The sequence below is a fragment of the Australozyma saopauloensis genome, chromosome 4 (assembly GCF_035610405.1).
Source record: "Australozyma saopauloensis chromosome 4, complete sequence".
Classification (NCBI taxonomy): domain Eukaryota; kingdom Fungi; phylum Ascomycota; class Pichiomycetes; order Serinales; family Metschnikowiaceae; genus Australozyma; species Australozyma saopauloensis.
In genome coordinates, this window is record NC_086134.1 from 82770 (window position 1) to 98983 (window position 16214).

Sequence of the window (16214 nt, forward strand, 5' to 3'; positions counted from 1 at the left end):
CACTAAGCAGCCGCCAAGCGCGAGGTCAAATATCTTTTTTCGTTCTCGCCAAGCTTGAGGGAAAATAATTTGTCATCGAGGTTGCTGAATTTTTCTCCGCTTGCGAGAGCTAAATCGGCAATTCGGCGAGACATCACCTTGAATGCGGTTTTGGCTGCAAATGTGTTGGGCACAGTTGCAAGTGCAATGTTGTCCAATAGGAACACAATATCCTCATTTGCAACTTGAGAGCTTTCCTCGTAGGACTCCAAAACCTCAAAGTATCGAGCGAACAAGCCGGCGCCTTGGTTCCAACTTGTGATTATCAGACCCTGACTAGGGAACGCCTCGATAAGGGATAGGAGTCGAGAGATTGAGGAAGTCGCATTTTCAACCACGGTCATTGGACCAAGCTCGTTAACTATAACCTCGTGCGCTTCATCCCATAACTCTGCGGTGGCCAAGGCTTGGCAGCAGCCCCAGAAATCGTGCTTTTGGCGCTTCTCTATGGAAATAGCCTCGTAGATCAAACCTCTAGGTACCTTGAGTACTGTGACAAGGAACTTTTCGTCATCTCCGCCCTCTTGGTTTAACTTATCCACGTTTGCAAGCACGATTTGCCTTATCAAGTCATGGGCTTCGCCAGCACTGTTCATTGATGCAGCTACGGCAATAGCCTCCTTCCATAATCCAGCACTTTCAAGCTCAGCTACGAGCTTTTGCGTCACTGAATCACAGTCATGACTGGCTTCTGAATGCAATTTGGATGCTTGATACATAATCCACTTGAATTTCAAGCTCAAATTAGAGCGAGCGAGATACGAAGCCGCGTCTCCGATCAAGTTTCTCTTTATGTAAGAATAGATACGGAATATCTCCTGAAGATCTCCGGAGTCTAGACTATCGACCTTCTCCTGTGTGACCGTATCAATGGTCTCGCTATTCGAGCCATAAAAGATCTTCAATGCTAAGGAGAGATTTTTGACAGGCTTTTTTGAGAGTTGGTCATACTTGCCAGCAAGCAATCTGTGGATATCAACAACTGCTGTAGGTATGAGGCTCGTTGCTTGAGCATCGTTCCAAGAATCAAGCTGGCCGCTAGCCAAATTCTTTACTGCGCTGTCATTCGAATCGATGAGAGTAATGAGAGAGGCTAAATGAAGATTTTGCGACTCAATTGCTTTCTCAACTGCCTTCTTTATCTCACCACAACAAAGGTACTCGAAAATGGCATCCAACAGATCAGAAGATTTAGAGGGGTGAAGAGCTTCGTAATGCTTCCGGAACCAAATTGCAAGCAATGATTTCTGGTGATTACTCTCAAGACGTTTGACTAGTGGTATATTGCCCAAGTCAACATTAGAATATTCTGGGATGCCTGATATATTCTTGGGGTCCAAAAGAATCGAGGCTAACTCAAGCAATTCATGATCTTCGTCGTTGACCAAAACTTTTGAAAAAGTCTCAAAAGTAATGTCTGCGCTGAAGGACAATTGTGGAAATCCGTTTTTTCTTGCTTCGATTTTAGAGTTAATCATGATACTCTGGATTAGTCTGACTGCCGCATTCTTATCAATACTTATTAATGGTTTTTCAGTAATTGACAGCAATTTCTTCTCCTTGAGAGGTGTGGAGGCCTGACCCAAATCCACAGGGCCCTTACTGATATCCGCAAATAAAATCTCATTGACGGCCTGAAGTGCCAGCTTTTCTTGGTCAATGACTGTAGTTGGAGCCAACGCAGAATCAATGTCATTGGCTAACTCTAATTGCAAGATCCAATCCTTTGTGGATGGGATCGAGGGCGAATACTTTACCATCTCAAAGGCTTTCTCGTCTTCGATATCAGGCTCGTAGGCCTTCTCATCTACAAGATCATCAAATTGGGCAGATGAGGGCATTGAACTGACGATTTGCTTGAGGTAATCGAATTGCCGAGGCTCAGCGGGGAGAAAAGCTTCTCCAAAGTTTTCCTGAAGACTTGCGACTTCACTTTCAGAGTCGGATTCAACTGTTATATCACTGGCATTGCTTGCAAGTACTAGAGCCGATTTTCCCTCTTTATAGTGATTGATTTCTTGATTGATCTCGTTTCGCACAATTTGTTGTTTCAGTTGCAAGGAAACATCCGGTCTTTCGGAGGCAATAGTGGTGTCGAATAGCCATCCACCGGGTAATGCGCTTGTTTGTCTTTCGATTTTCTGCCTTTTCAATTCGTTTCTGTATTCGGAATTCTCATAAAGCTTGGTATATGTGTCATTTGCCTCGTCTTCATGAGCGTCTTGCTCCTTCTTCAAATCTCTGAGGCGCTTGGTGTCTGGAGCTTCATCTGCTTCTTCCTCACCATCATCAATGAGGCCCCAGACTGAGAAATGCTTGACTTTGAATGTCCAGTTGAACAGAATCGGATCATATGTAATAAAATCCATACCAATGATGTTCTGAAGTCTTTTAATATGATCCTCCACGGTTCGGTTAGATGTTGGTGGCGCTACGAGAGTAATAGTAGCAGGAACATTAAGCTCACATCCCATGGGTGGGGACTCAACCTCGGGGTCGTCGTACGCCCGGACGATGGTTTTATCTATTTTAATAATTTTGCCAAAGAGTTCGTTTTGAATCTGGGTGAAGTCTCCATCGCATCTCTCATAAAGCTGCGACAAATCTACCGGGTAGTTGTAAGCAATTTGTCCATGACCAACACGACCCACGATGAAATTAAAAACGGAGGCAAGTTGGTCCGTCGGGAGCATGGAGAGTTCTTTGATGGAAGGAGAGCAGAAATAGCCATCTGAGTTTTCGAAAAGAGGAGCTTGCTTTGATTTTGGTTCGCTTGCCTGCTCAGGTTGGGAGAACAGGTGGTTACCTGCTGCAATGTGCTTGACAGGGGCCTCTTTTTCGTCTGCGCTGGATTCTTCGTCAGTCAAAATATTATTTTGATATGCGAGAGATGTCAATGGTTTTGCAACACGCCTGCGTTTGGATGTGAGCACTTTGTTTGCATCAATTAAGTCAAAACGAGACGGTTTTGATTTGATAACCAATTTGCGAATATCACCCACGTTTCTGTTCCCAAGTTTAAGAGACTGAGAGTGAGGACGTTTCTTACCAATGCTATAATCGTCATTTCGAATTTGACTGTGCTCAGTTGCATAATTCTGTTGTGTGAAGATACCCATGAATTTCGCCGAGTCCTTTGTGGACTTAGTATTTGCAGGAGCTCTAAAGATGTTAAATGTCTGTGCTAGTTTCCCTAACAATGAAGACTTCTTCGGTTGAGGTTTGACGTCTGGCTGGGACTGCCTGCGCTCAAGAGTAGAACTCTTTGCCTCGAAGAGGGAGCCTGTAATAGATTGCGGCATGACATTTGCTGTTTTGTTAATCGACGATATGGTTGTATCGGATTTGTATGGATCAGCATTAGAAATGGAGTTAATCGCGTTGGAACCTTGTCCAGCCATGTTGTTCGATGCAGAGGAGTTACCAAAGAGGCCACCGGAGTTTGCGCTGCCAAAGAGTCCACCGGATTGATTATTGGTGCTATTTCCGAAAAGCCCGCCAGATTGATTATTCGAAGTGTTTCCGAAAAGTCCGCCAGATTGTGCTGTGTTTGCACTACCACCGAATAAGCCACCAGTAGCAGGTTTATTGGTCGAAGACGCAGAGTTTCCGAACAAGCCGCCGGATGGGGCAGCACTGGCTTGAGGCAATCCACCAAACAAATTACTGGTGGTGCTGGTGGTGGCAGGCTTGGATCCCCCAAAGAGGGAGTTTGCTTGAGTATTAGAGGTGTTGTTACTGTTCCCAAAAAGACCACCGGCGGGGTTTGAACTTGTCGCAGCAGTGTTTGTGTTTCCAAATAAACCACCAGACGTGGTATTGGCACCCATATTGTTGTTGCTGTTTCCAAGGACACCGCTGCTCTGAGATGGTGTGTTCCCGAAAAGGCCGCCGGTCAGTGCAGTATTTGTGTTTGTATTACCGCCAGAATTACCAAAGAGACCGCCTTGTTGGGCATTGGAATTGCCAGAGTTTCCAAAAAGACCCCCCGTTGCAGTGGCATTGGCAGGTTTGGCAGCACTTGCAGAATTGCCAAACAAACCGCCGCCCAGCGCATTACCTCCCAAAGAAAAGGAGCTGCTCGAGCTAGGCTGCGCCTGTGCTGCTGAAGACCCAAATAACGACAGAGATGGGCCTGCAGAGGGGTTTGAATTGGCGTTGTTCAGTAACGACAGAAGATTGGCCATCGAAGACGATCTTGCGCCGAAACCGGGGTTTTGGGTGGTGTTACCGAAGAGGCCGGATGAGGTGGATTGGCTTTGACCAAAGCCGCTGGAATTGGCCCAGCTGGTGCCGCTACTCATTGGGGATTGTGGTCTGTTGATGTATGTAGTAGAAGATGGAAATTTACTGTGGGATGAGTACGCAGGACTGGAGACACAAACAATGATCTGGGTGAGATACTTGGGAGGGCGGGTGAAGTTTTTATCATTTTAATGTGTGTGATTACGTTTATATAATTTTTATTACTTTTGTTTCTTCTTTTGTTTGTGCGTTGTCTGGTATCTTTTGTGATGGGCTGTCCATGTAGGGAAAGACTCCGCTTAAGGTGACAACTTATGTTGACGCGTACAAGAAAAGTCAACTATTTTCACTTTAATTTATCCTATAATTATTCTTATGTACTATTCCTGCTTCTTCCATTCGTCCAGCACCTACTCAGACTTGACGGTAATCTTCATATGCTGCTCGGCGCAAAACCAAAACTTGTCAAACTTGCGCAAATGTGGGCGCGAGTTGTAGACAGCGTTTGGAACACCTACATCCACCACGTAATGAGTGATCTCTTCGCTCAACGAGCCATTATTGTATGCATGCACGAGTCCACTCAAGGGAAGTCCCATCGAGACAATGTACCTACTCTTGACCACGAGATGTGGCAGAGAGGCGGTTCCTGAGCCTCCATCGAGGCCCGAGGAAACATCCAACGAAAGAATGCGAGAGCTCTGCTTTGGCTCGTTGACCCAGTTCACAACCTGTGTGAGCGTAGCCATGCTTTCGGCGGTGTAGAAGAGATCCGACAATTGTCCCTCCAAGCCTTGCAAGCTGTCGATGATCAACTCGACAGGTGTGTCTAGCTTATGCAAAATGTCCAAGAGCTCGGCGAATTTGGCACTGACAACCTTGCCCCCGCACTTCTCGAACAATTGACACTGGTGGAGTGTCTCCCCATCGACCATTTCCTCGTTGATGACATATGCAAGCACACGAACACCGTGGTTGGTCAAATGTCTACCCAATGCAAAGGCTCTGCTGCTGCTGCGGCCGCCGCCAACAAGAAGAAGCACCAAAGGCGGCAAGTTGTGATTTTTTCTCTGGTTCAATCTGACAGAGCCTCCAAGGATCTTGCTCAGAATCAACAGGAACAAGTTGACGGCACAGACCTCGGAGAACGCCTTCTGGTCCACGCTAAAAGACTCAGTAGCAATGCGCTCGATCTCCAAGAGCTGCACGGGCGACGCGAGAGGAACAGCGGTAGGGTCGTCCTCGTAAGTGAACGAGTACAGCTGCTGCTCACGAGCCAAATGAGAGCCAATAGAAGGACCATTGGCAGCGGGCGCAGGCAGCGTGAGGCGCTGCGAAATGGAGCCGATGCTGTTCCAGTTATCCTTGTTCTGTCCCGAGAGAACATTCTCATCGTTGTCGTACTTATCGTTCACCTTGTTGAGACTGACCAACCTGTCCAGGGCATTGATGCTCTCGTTTTTCTGGAAGTCGGCAAACACAGACTTCTTATCGAACATGGCCAAGTTGGCCTGGAAATCGAAGTCGTCCGAGACCTTGATGTCGCCCACATCGGAGCCCCAGTCGGGCTGTTTCTTGGACATTTTGGGCGTGCCAACGCGCGAAATGGACTTGGACGAGCTCATCTGCATGGCCTCGCCCCCAATACCGCCGTGGACGTTCTTCTTTTTCGATTTTTCAGAGGGCAACGACACCACTTTCAAGTCCTTGACCAAGGTGTTCTTGTAGGACTTGTTCCCCAACGAGATCAGCGTGGAGTCCACGTTGGAGATGAACCCTTGCGACTCGGTGCCGTCTTTGAAATGTAGCACGACCTTGTAATTGAGAAACTCGGTCATGGTTGTTGTTCGAGTGTAGATGGTGGGGTTGAGAGTGAGTGCACCTGATCTGAAAAGATAGCAGAGTGCGGTATGATTTTTCAGATATGAGCAGATGGATTTTTGAAAGTTTTGTAACTTTTAGAGTTTTTGAATGAGACAGGAATTTTGAATAGATCCAGTAAAGTTTATTATTTCTGGATCGTCATGGGAAATTTCTGTGTTCACTTGAATGGTTTAGCGCAATGGTTCTACCAATAAATATTCACGACAAGTATTGAATGCAACTCGGATTCAATGGTTCAATGATGAAATTGCACAAACTTTTCAGTCCAACTGACCAATTTTGAAAAATCATCTTTGAATTTCCACTTCCCGAACTTTTGTGCACAAGACCCACTTTTGGCCTCACATCGCAGAGCCTATATTTTTCACTCACCTTACTCTCTTCAACACCTACCCTTGTACTTATTCACGCAATTTGGAATACCCCAGAGAAGAATAAAATTATTAATAGTGGAAAATACACAAAAAAAAACTTAATCACACATCCATTTTATCCCGTCTCCAACTCCACTTCCCCTATTGGGTTCCTCACTCCAGCGCATTCTACTATCGAACGTGAATCGCAACTACCTGCAGTGCGGTGTGTTTACGCCCAAGTCAACTTCAACACAACCAGTTCATTTTCCGCCAACACTACACTTCACGATGCCTCTTTGCGGTGGTGGCTCCAACACGAGTATGTGCCCTTTGTATTGTCCGTGTGCGATTTTTTTCTGCCTTTGACATGTCAGTGCCTGCTTTCCATGTACTTTGAGAGGTAGATCAATGGACTCTAGTTGGTAACAGAACAATTGCTCAGCTATAGTTTGGAATCACTTTTTTTAAAATTTAAACTTGTGTCACTTCCATGGTTCCCTCTCTTCATTGGCCAGTCGATTCTCTCACATCTTACACGTCTCTTGTTTACAATAACTAACCCTCAGTCCAACGTAAGATCGTCATTTTGGGTGACGGTGCTTGTGGTAAAACCTCGCTCATCAATGTCTTCACTAGGGGATACTTCCCGCAGGTGTACGAACCGACCGTGTTCGAAAACTACGTTCATGATATCTTCATTGATGGTCAGTCAGTCCAATTGTCTCTCTGGGACACCGCTGGACAGGAGGAGTTTGACCGGTTGAGAGCTCTCTCGTACGCGGATACACACTGCATCATGTTGTGTTTCTCCATCGACCTGCCCGACTCCTTGGAAAACGTCCAGCTGAAATGGGTTGGCGAGGTGGCCGACCACTGTGACGGTGTCAAGCTTGTATTGGTCGCCCTCAAATGCGACTTGCGTAATCTCGAAGAAGACCCACAGGCCGTAGAGGACGAATCGTTCAATCCATATGATCAACAGTCTCCAGGCAACGGTGCCGGTGCCAGACGGTTGATCACATATGAGGAAGGTTTGGCTGTGGCCAAAAAAGTAGGTGCTTTGCGTTACTTGGAATGTTCTGCTAAGAAGAATAGAGGTGTCAACGAGGCCTTCTCCGAAGCAGCCCGTTGTGCTCTTAACGCCAAGCCCAAGGGAGCCAGCGGCGAACAAAAGGAGAAGAGTTGTACCATCATGTAAACGATCCTGGCCGCAGCCCGTGCTTTCTTTCAAACATTGTTATTTCTACTTTCATTTTGCTCCCCGTGAACATTCTTCGGGCGAGCTCTATATAAAATATCCTCTAGAGGAGCCCATTCTAATCTATTCCCGGAAAGGACGGGTCAATAGCGACTTGCGCTCCTCCCATACGTCCTCCGAGCTTCCCGCTAACTTGTCTCTCATTAGCTTGTCCTTGTAGTATTGCTGAACCTTGGCTCTTCTTTCCATTTCCTTGGAATCTTTGGCCATCTTCTCGGCATCCATTCTCTTCTCAGACATCGAGCCGTTTTTGACCGCAAACCACAACTTTTTTCGCGCATCTTCGCAGAGATTGTATGTGCCATACCGGTAGTAGTTCCTCACCTGGCCACCGAGGCCAAAACAGGCGAGAACTTCATCGAACGCTGTGATGATAGACATGTCGGAGGGAAAAGAAGATATGTCGTTTTCTCTTACGGCTTCGTAGGCTCGCTTTCTTCTGGATTCGATCTGCAGCTCTTCATTGGTGAAGAGTGATTCTAGATCATCTAGTCCTTCGATTTGTGAATCTTTCATGTGTATTGTAGAATGAGTAGGAGATAATGTGGGGAGCTACTTGATCCGATAAGTGATCGTGCAAATTTATAGGAAAGACTTTGATTTTATAAAATTGTTTAAATGTCATTGTAGTTACTGATATTTGATATTTGATATTTGAGCCCGGTCTATTATTTTAGATTCAAAGGTGTGCTACTTAATGCAACTGTAATGTTAAAGTAGTCAAATTCCAAGACTGCGGCTGGATTCAAATCTTCACTAATTTAGAAATTGTGGCTACTTCTTATAAGTTTAGTTTTCAATTTTGTATTTATTGGGCCTTTATATCTAAATTTGGCGCCTCAGGCTCTAGGCTCTAAAATTAATCTGCCGACTGGTCTATCAATATGGCCTCTCAGCAATGAAAAGACAGCATTTCCTCTAACAATGGTCTCCACAACCTTACCTTGGAATTCCAGGCCGTCATATGCGGTAAGCTTGTTTTTGAAATAGGTCTGGTCGTTCTGAACAACATACTTCACTTGTGGATCGAAAATCAATAAGTCGGCGTCGTAACCCACAGCAATTTTTCCTTTCTTGTGAGAGAGTCCAACTTGTCTGGCGGTGTTCCACGAGCACCAGGTTGAAATCTCGGCAAGAGTTACTGGCGGACTGAGCTTTTGACCTTCTGTGAAGAGAATTGGCAAACCAAATCCAACAGATGAGATACCACCCCATGCAGAGAAAAAGTCACCTTTCTCTAAACCTTTCAAGTCAGGTGTACATGGCGAATGGTCAGATACAACAGTAGTAATGACTCCACTCCTCAAGGCAGACCACAAAAGCTTCCGGTTCGAGTCTGTTCTAATTGGAGGACAACACTTGAAGTGTGTGTGACAATTTGAGATTTTTTCAGCAGTAAGAGATAAATAATGGAAGCATGTCTCGGCGGTAATTGGCAATCCTTTGGCCTTGGCAGCTTTTATGAGAGGCACCGCTTCATGCGTTGCAAGGTGCACAATGTGCAACGGCACCTGAGGGTTTCTCAAGGAACAGTCGATTATCTCTGCAATAGCCGTAGTCTCAAAATTGTCAGGTCTCGAGGCCAAGAATGATGCATACAAGGTTGGATCCACGCCATCCAAGTCGTGATCTTCTTGCTGGGCCATCTTCAAAGGCTCATCGAGGTTTTGCAAGAATTTTTCCGAATCAAAGTCCAACGGCTTGGCTAATGGGCTCTGGTAGTTTGCGACTTCCTCGCTGTCGTGGTTTGGGTTTGCCAAACGAGAGAGTTTACCAAACTGCGGTTCAGAAGCTTGCAAGTATGGAGATTTGGCCAAAGCAGTAAGTTGGGCTTCTGTCAAATTTGATTCGAGTCTAGGAGTGCGCTGGGCCTTGATGTAGTCCTTGTCTGGCTTCTGAGTGCTCAATAGCTGGACTACTGGTTTGGGTGCTCTTGAAATGAAAGAAGCAGATACACCTAGTTCGAGGTCATCAATATTTGGGCCCATCAGGAATCCGTTCTCTGTACTATAGGACAGGGTGTCAGACTCATCATCGGACAAAGCAGCATCAATGGAGAACAGCGCGTGTCTCTCATTAGGTACTAGAACGGGTGTTCTACCACCTGTCTCGTCCACCAACACAGGCGGTTGGTGGGACTTGTGAGGTTGCATTTCTGCATGGAACATAAGCATGGTTTGGTACCCTTTCACTTTCTTCATAGCCTTCTTGATGTAGGCGGGCGTAATGGCAGGAAATTCGTCCACACCAGAGTCGATCATGAACCCCTTGAAACCTCTCACACCCATTCTTATGAGCGGAACAAGATCCTCCAAGTTGGAGGGCACAATTCCGCCCCAGAATCCAACATCAACCCATGTCTTGCCTCGCGCAGCGTCTATCTTCAAGTTGAAGTTGGCTACTGTGGTGGTAGGAGGGATTGCATTCAACGGCATGTCGATGACGGTGGTCACACCGCCTGCAGCTGCTGCACGTGTGCCCGTGTCAAAACCCTCCCATTCTGTTCTTCCAGGCTCGTTGAGATGGACATGGGCATCGACCAACCCGGGCATTATCACCAAGGGAGAGACATCGCGGAAGTGACCAGGGTTGACATCGAAAGTGGCCAAAAGGCGGTCCTCTGGCAGCAACACCGAAGGTTCGATGTGCAAGATTTTACCGGAGTTGATCAGGTAGAAGACGGTAGCAGGACCCACTACACCTTCCACCAATACATTGGTTGAGCAGATGGCGCGAGACATTGAGCACTACGAGTTCGCAAGACTTTTTATTTGATAGAGATTTTCAAGATTTTCTGAATTCTTTCTCGAATATGTGTTCTAATTTAAATCTTTCTTCGAAGATAATCGGATTCTTTGTGGTATTAGCCCTTATCTAAGCGTCTCAACTGACTATATCCCGATATGCTGCAGATTGGAGATATGGCACGAGAGTAGTCGTTTTTTACAGAACGGACGATTCGGATTTTTCGAAAACACTCTATCTGAAAGTTCCAGATCAGAGCAGAATAGTTGTAGTTTCCACTAGTAGGCTTTTCTAATTAGATGCGTGCCGAGCGTTGATCGGCTGCCACACAGGATGCGTTTCTTATCGCGGCGATCGGTCCGCGCCGGCCATGTGCGGCAGTGGCACTGACCAGACCAATAGAAATCAAACAGCAGCTGATATGGGGGAAATTTGGAGTTGATACGCCGGAATTAAGATTCCCGATTGAGAATTTTGGTTTTGGTTTCACTTTATGCTTGGAGATGGTGTGTGGTTGTTCTGCGCGGAGAGTAGTATCTGAGGCAATATGAGTGTATGAGTAATGAGTAATGAGTATGACATAGTTCAGGTCTGGGCTATGCCAATACACCAAATTCTTGTAATGTAGTCAATTCTAAAATGGAGAATAAAATGAGTAGCTTGGTGGGCTGGATGCAAAAACAAGGAAGAAATTGGAGATTACTCGGATTTAGAAGGACGTTGTCTTTGATAGAGGAAAAAAAGGATCAGTAGAACAGCATAATCTGGTCTAGTCATTACAATTGTGCTACACCAAAAACGAAGTGGTAATTGCGCTTATTCCGATGATGAAGTACGAAAAGCGGTGGTGGCTACGGCCTTTCCTTCACTACTGAAACTTGAAATACATCGATAGTCGTCATATTGATTCTATGTTCAGCACTTGCCTCCCATCTAATATGTGATGAGCTGCTTACCCTCTTTACTGTTAGAGATAGCTTCTTTGTAGAACTTAGCCAAGTCGGAACCATCAAACTTGGTCTCAACAGAAGCTGCATCCTTGAGTTGACCCTCCTCATACCACTCTACAATCTTGTCCATGGTCTTTTGCTTCAATTCGAGATCATTTTTCAAAAGAGCCGTGACCCAGAATCCAGCACTGGTGACATTCTTGAAGATATGCAACGAAGTTGGCAAAATCACTGGCTGGAATGACATGCCACCGTAGGTCAACATCAACCCGTTCTGGCCCAACTTACGAGCAACAGCGGTGGAGGACTTTCCACCCACACAGTTGAGCCCCAACTTGATCTCGCCTCCAGTCTCCTTGACCCACTTCTTCACCTCCGCGTTAAAATCACGAGAGTTATTCTGCTCCTCTGTGATCACTTGAGTGGCACCATACTCCTTCTTCAAGTTTTCTGCCACCTCATCGAAGTTTGGTCTATCTCTGATAACAGAGAGCGAATTGATGCCCAACAAGCGCGAGATTTGTGTTGCAAACTTGCCCACGGCAGAGTTGCCTCCATTCTGGATGAACCAATCCTTGCCAGAGGTCAACTTCACGTAGTGCGTCAACATCAAGTATGCAGTCAATGGATTGACACAAATGGTGGCACCCTGGTTGACAGTAAGACCCTGCTTTTTCCCATCAGCCAATGACTGTTCTGGGTTGCGAAGCTTCATCATCTGCTCCGCATCACACACGGCATGTGTTCTCCATGTGCCAAAATTGACAGATGTGGGCACAGCCCAGTCGCCCTCCTTGAACTTGGTCACGTTGGATCCCACCTTGAGGATTTGGAAGAGACCTTCGTTTCCTCCAACTGCCAGTGGCTTCTCGGTGCCCAAAGCGGTGGTCTTCTCGGGTTGGGATGGGTAGACACCTTGCACTTGGTTTAAATCGGAAGGGTTGATTGGCGAAGCAAGGGTTTTGATAATAATACTGTTGGCGTCTAGGTTTTCTTCGTTGATTTCGTAGGTGTGGGTGGAAAGAACATCTCCGGGTTCGCCGTGGTCGGAAAACACGACGGCTTGTGCAGTGATCATTCTGAGAGATTGAATTGACTTGACGGCCGTTGCAATGGGTCTAGTGAAGGTAGGTGTTCTAAACATGAAATGGTTGCTTATATAAGGTACTGATTGGAACTTGCTTACTAAATCCGGGGTGAATCATGTGACTGCACTAAAATCCGTAGAAATTACCAGAAGGTTAATTGAGGAGTTTGGTTGCTTGAAAATTTTTTTTAAGTATTCTTAATGTGTTTTTATTGGTGTTTCGGTAATTCCTTTCATGTATCGTGCCGATTGAAGAGAGATGTGCTCGGGTTTAATGTAGGATCGGCGGACCCGACCCGCGATCTCCGGTGGTGGAATGAAAGACTTCTCACTAAAATGAGTGCAATATCGTCTTTTTCAATTATGTCGATATTTTTTCTTCAATTGACTTTATTTCGACTGCTTGCACTCCAGACGCCAACTAAAAAATAAAGACCTCAAATTGTTTAGAGATGCGAAACACAAATACAGGGCCCTAAGCTTCTTTCGAGTCTCTCACCTCCCTTGCCTTGAGCTTCATTTTCGTATTTTGATACGTTCCTAATACGAAATACACTGCGTTGAAGAACACCACCCAGAGCTCTGTGGGAACCAAGGCTTGCGCTACTGCCATCGATAAGGTCGAGGTAATTGCCGAAGAGCGATACACCAACCAAAAGTTGTTCTTCAACCCATTAATTATTGCACTACGGTAATTGGAAAGCGTCTCCTTCTTCTGCATGTTGATAGCTGATATCCAAGACACAAACGCCGCACTGAGCACTGGCGATAACGTGAGAAGGGACGCCAAAATCTGTAACATTTTCAACTTCCACGTCAACTTCCCCTTGAAAATGCGAGTAAGCTGGTTGTAGTATAGATGTGAAAGCGGAGTGGCAAAGAACGCAGCGTAGAGCAGCATTTGCGCCATTTTCTTGGTCACGGCCGAGCCTTTGCCAAATCCAGAAACGGAGGTGGCGATTCCCTCATTGAGAGTCGCTAGAATGGCTGCTGTGGCAGATTTGGTAGCTAGGGGATGTGTTGCTAGATACGAAAGATAGACTTGATTGAGGGACATTTCAGGAGATACAGTGATAGAAGGTGATGGTTTTGCTTTTTGTGTATTCTTTATCCTCGGCTTGTATCTTCTCTTAAGATTACACTCTCGAACTAGCTGTTTTAATGAAAGTAGTACTTATGCTACCTATATATGGAGGGGTCTTATCTATACTCGGTGATCACCGGAGCCTGCAGATGGGCAAGATAAGGAAGCGGTACACAAGTAAACAAAAAATTGCTTTGGAGAATTAAAAGGAGGATACATAAAAGCTTATTTCTTAGTTTCACTCTTTCAGAACTATTTCTTCAAATCTTCTTATCTTTCATTGAATTGCTCACCTTCTCATTTGTGTAAGAATCTTTACAATCAAATCTAAATCATTAATAATATTGTAGCTATAAAACACGATCACATTATTTAGTCTGGATGACTCCCTCAGAGACATTCTCCTCATGGGTGGCCTCGGCCTTGTCGTTCCACTCTGGGTTGGTAACTGCCATTCTCTGGTGACTATACAAGATAGGCAAAGGCTTTGGATTTTGGCGCAAGATGTACTTTCTGATATTGTAGATCAACTCCTTACCTCTCCAGATGGCGTGCTTTCTCAATGACACTCCAAAGACATCGTCCAACTCCTCCAAGGTCAATCCCTTGGTCTCAGGCAACAAGAACAACACCATGAAGAAACCAATGATGTTCCATGCAGCATACCAACCGAAAGCACCTTGAGGCTTGAAGGCATTCTTCATACGTGGCCAAGAGAAGGCCAAGATGAAGTTGAAAAACCAACAGGTCGAGGTAGCGAATCCCATACCAATATCTCTAATGTACAATGGGAATGCCTCGGCCGAATATGTGAAGGGAACAGGTCCCTCTCCTGAAGAGTAGACACAGGCAAAGAGGTAAATACCAACGGTAATACAAGCCAAACGTCCGTGAGGGTTTGTGTCGAAAGGAATCCAGAATCCAAAACCAGCCATAAGCAAGAAGATGGCCATGAGCGGGAAAGTTGTAAGAAGTAAGTTTCTACGACCGAAAGTGTCTATAGTGTAGAAGGCAGGGATGGCAAAAAGGAAATTGATCATACCAAAACCCCAAGAAGCCAACATGGCTTTGATCTCCGAGAGATTCGACTCAACGAAAATGGAAGAAGAATAGTAGGCAATGACGTTGATACCACAGAATTGTTGCATGAACATGACAACCCAGGCACCCAAGGCACCGTTTCTATTTCTTCTCACAGTGAACATTTCACGGACACGCAGGAAGAAGGAAGCTTCGCCATAAGCGTGCTCCTCCTTCAACAAAACGTATTGGTAGAAACAGTCACGAGCAGCCTCGATCTCACTGAATCTCAATTGGCGAAGTGACTCGTAAGCCTCCTTATGTCTCTCTTTACCCATGAGCCAACGAGGAGATTCAGGAACAAAAGGTACTTGAACTAAAACAATGATGGCAGGAATACAGGCAGAACCAAGCATCAATCTCCAGTTCAAACCACCACTGATGCCGTTCTCGCCAATGTAGTAGAAAGCAAGCGAAGCGACGTAACCAAACATAATACCGACAGCAGTGAAAAACTGCCAAAGCATGACAAGAGAACCTCTAATCTTAGCGGGAGTGGTCTCGGCGGCATAAGCTGGCACCGTGGCAGATTTAACACCAATACCGAAACCCAAACAGAAACGAGCAATGAACAAATGGTACCATTTCAAGTTGACCAAACCTTGCCAAATACAAGTGATGGCCGAAATAAAACAGGTCCAGAAAATGACCCATTTACGGCCCAATCTCTTGTTCCAGTAATCGGAGGTCCAACAAACAAAGGCACAGCACAAGTATGGCGCACCATTGACGAGACCCTCAATAAGGTCTGCGTTTTTCATTTCAGTGATTCCCATGGCAATAGGATAAAAAAGAGTGGCACCGTTAACAACGGACTCGTCCATACCCTGGACGGCAGCTGCCATCGAGCCCAAGGCAATCACCTCCACCAATTTGCGCGGAATATGCCACTTGTGGGTGATTTCGTTATTCAAGGCGATTTTCTCATCCTCGCTCAAAAAAGCCATGGAGTTGAAATCGCTGGGACTACGAGCCAACGCAGCCGCGCGGCCAAAAAGCTCAGGGTCCAAGTCGTGCTTCAATGCGTAATTACGACCCATCAGCACCACCTGCTCCTCGGTGTACTGCGACAAAATATTGCCGTGTTCACCCTCTCTTTCGCCAGAGGCTTGGAGAATAGCGACATCTTGGGAAGATTCATTGGACGAAGTGTCAAACTTCTTGTCCAAGTCTGCCGAGACTTTTTCTGTCATACTTGTCAGTTAAGAATTCTAAGATCTTGAAATCAAATTTAAATTTGCGTGGCGGCACGATCAAACAGCAAACAGGCCGACTTAAATATCCCGAATATATTTATAGATCGGAATCCAGTCACCTTTTCTGGCCTATTCGAGTTGTTGCGGCAGTGTCTCCAAAAGCAGCAACTAGCACGTAGATAAGCCGGTATAGAAACCCAGGGGTACAGTCGCACGGTGTGGAGGAGAAACTGTCAATAGTAGATCCCAATCCAGGCGGCGCACGCGAATTAGAAAGGTAGAATTACCGG

General features: G+C 45.8%; 8 protein-coding genes across 8 annotated transcripts; 1 reads left to right on the forward strand and 7 right to left on the reverse strand.

Moving 5' to 3' along the window:
• Positions 1 to 2: 2 nt before the first annotated feature.
• PUMCH_003064 (uncharacterized protein) lies at positions 3 to 4343 on the reverse strand (the record flags this gene model as incomplete). The annotated part of the gene is made up of 1 exon (XM_063022049.1): positions 3 to 4343. One exon carries the CDS (start codon positions 4341 to 4343, stop codon positions 3 to 5), a length of 4341 nt encoding a protein of 1446 aa, XP_062878119.1.
• Positions 4344 to 4694: 351 nt separating this feature from the next.
• PUMCH_003065 (uncharacterized protein) lies at positions 4695 to 6122 on the reverse strand (the record flags this gene model as incomplete). The annotated part of the gene is made up of 1 exon (XM_063022050.1): positions 4695 to 6122. One exon carries the CDS (start codon positions 6120 to 6122, stop codon positions 4695 to 4697), a length of 1428 nt encoding a protein of 475 aa, XP_062878120.1.
• A 1198-nt stretch (positions 6123 to 7320) lies between these two features.
• On the forward strand, positions 7321 to 7722 carry PUMCH_003066 (uncharacterized protein; the record flags this gene model as incomplete). Its single annotated transcript, XM_063022051.1, has 1 exon — positions 7321 to 7722. The coding sequence occupies one exon, from the start codon at positions 7321 to 7323 to the stop codon at positions 7720 to 7722; it is 402 nt and encodes a 133-aa protein (XP_062878121.1).
• A 123-nt stretch (positions 7723 to 7845) lies between these two features.
• PUMCH_003067 (uncharacterized protein) lies at positions 7846 to 8298 on the reverse strand (the record flags this gene model as incomplete). Its single annotated transcript, XM_063022052.1, has 1 exon — positions 7846 to 8298. The coding sequence occupies one exon, from the start codon at positions 8296 to 8298 to the stop codon at positions 7846 to 7848; it is 453 nt and encodes a 150-aa protein (XP_062878122.1).
• A 323-nt stretch (positions 8299 to 8621) lies between these two features.
• On the reverse strand, positions 8622 to 10523 carry PUMCH_003068 (uncharacterized protein; the record flags this gene model as incomplete). Its single annotated transcript, XM_063022053.1, has 1 exon — positions 8622 to 10523. One exon carries the CDS (start codon positions 10521 to 10523, stop codon positions 8622 to 8624), a length of 1902 nt encoding a protein of 633 aa, XP_062878123.1.
• Positions 10524 to 11460: 937 nt separating this feature from the next.
• On the reverse strand, positions 11461 to 12621 carry PUMCH_003069 (uncharacterized protein; the record flags this gene model as incomplete). The annotated part of the gene is made up of 1 exon (XM_063022054.1): positions 11461 to 12621. The coding sequence occupies one exon, from the start codon at positions 12619 to 12621 to the stop codon at positions 11461 to 11463; it is 1161 nt and encodes a 386-aa protein (XP_062878124.1).
• Positions 12622 to 13039: 418 nt separating this feature from the next.
• On the reverse strand, positions 13040 to 13621 carry PUMCH_003070 (uncharacterized protein; the record flags this gene model as incomplete). Its single annotated transcript, XM_063022055.1, has 1 exon — positions 13040 to 13621. One exon carries the CDS (start codon positions 13619 to 13621, stop codon positions 13040 to 13042), a length of 582 nt encoding a protein of 193 aa, XP_062878125.1.
• A 395-nt stretch (positions 13622 to 14016) lies between these two features.
• PUMCH_003071 (uncharacterized protein) lies at positions 14017 to 15921 on the reverse strand (the record flags this gene model as incomplete). Its single annotated transcript, XM_063022056.1, has 1 exon — positions 14017 to 15921. The coding sequence occupies one exon, from the start codon at positions 15919 to 15921 to the stop codon at positions 14017 to 14019; it is 1905 nt and encodes a 634-aa protein (XP_062878126.1).
• Positions 15922 to 16214: the final 293 nt, after the last annotated feature.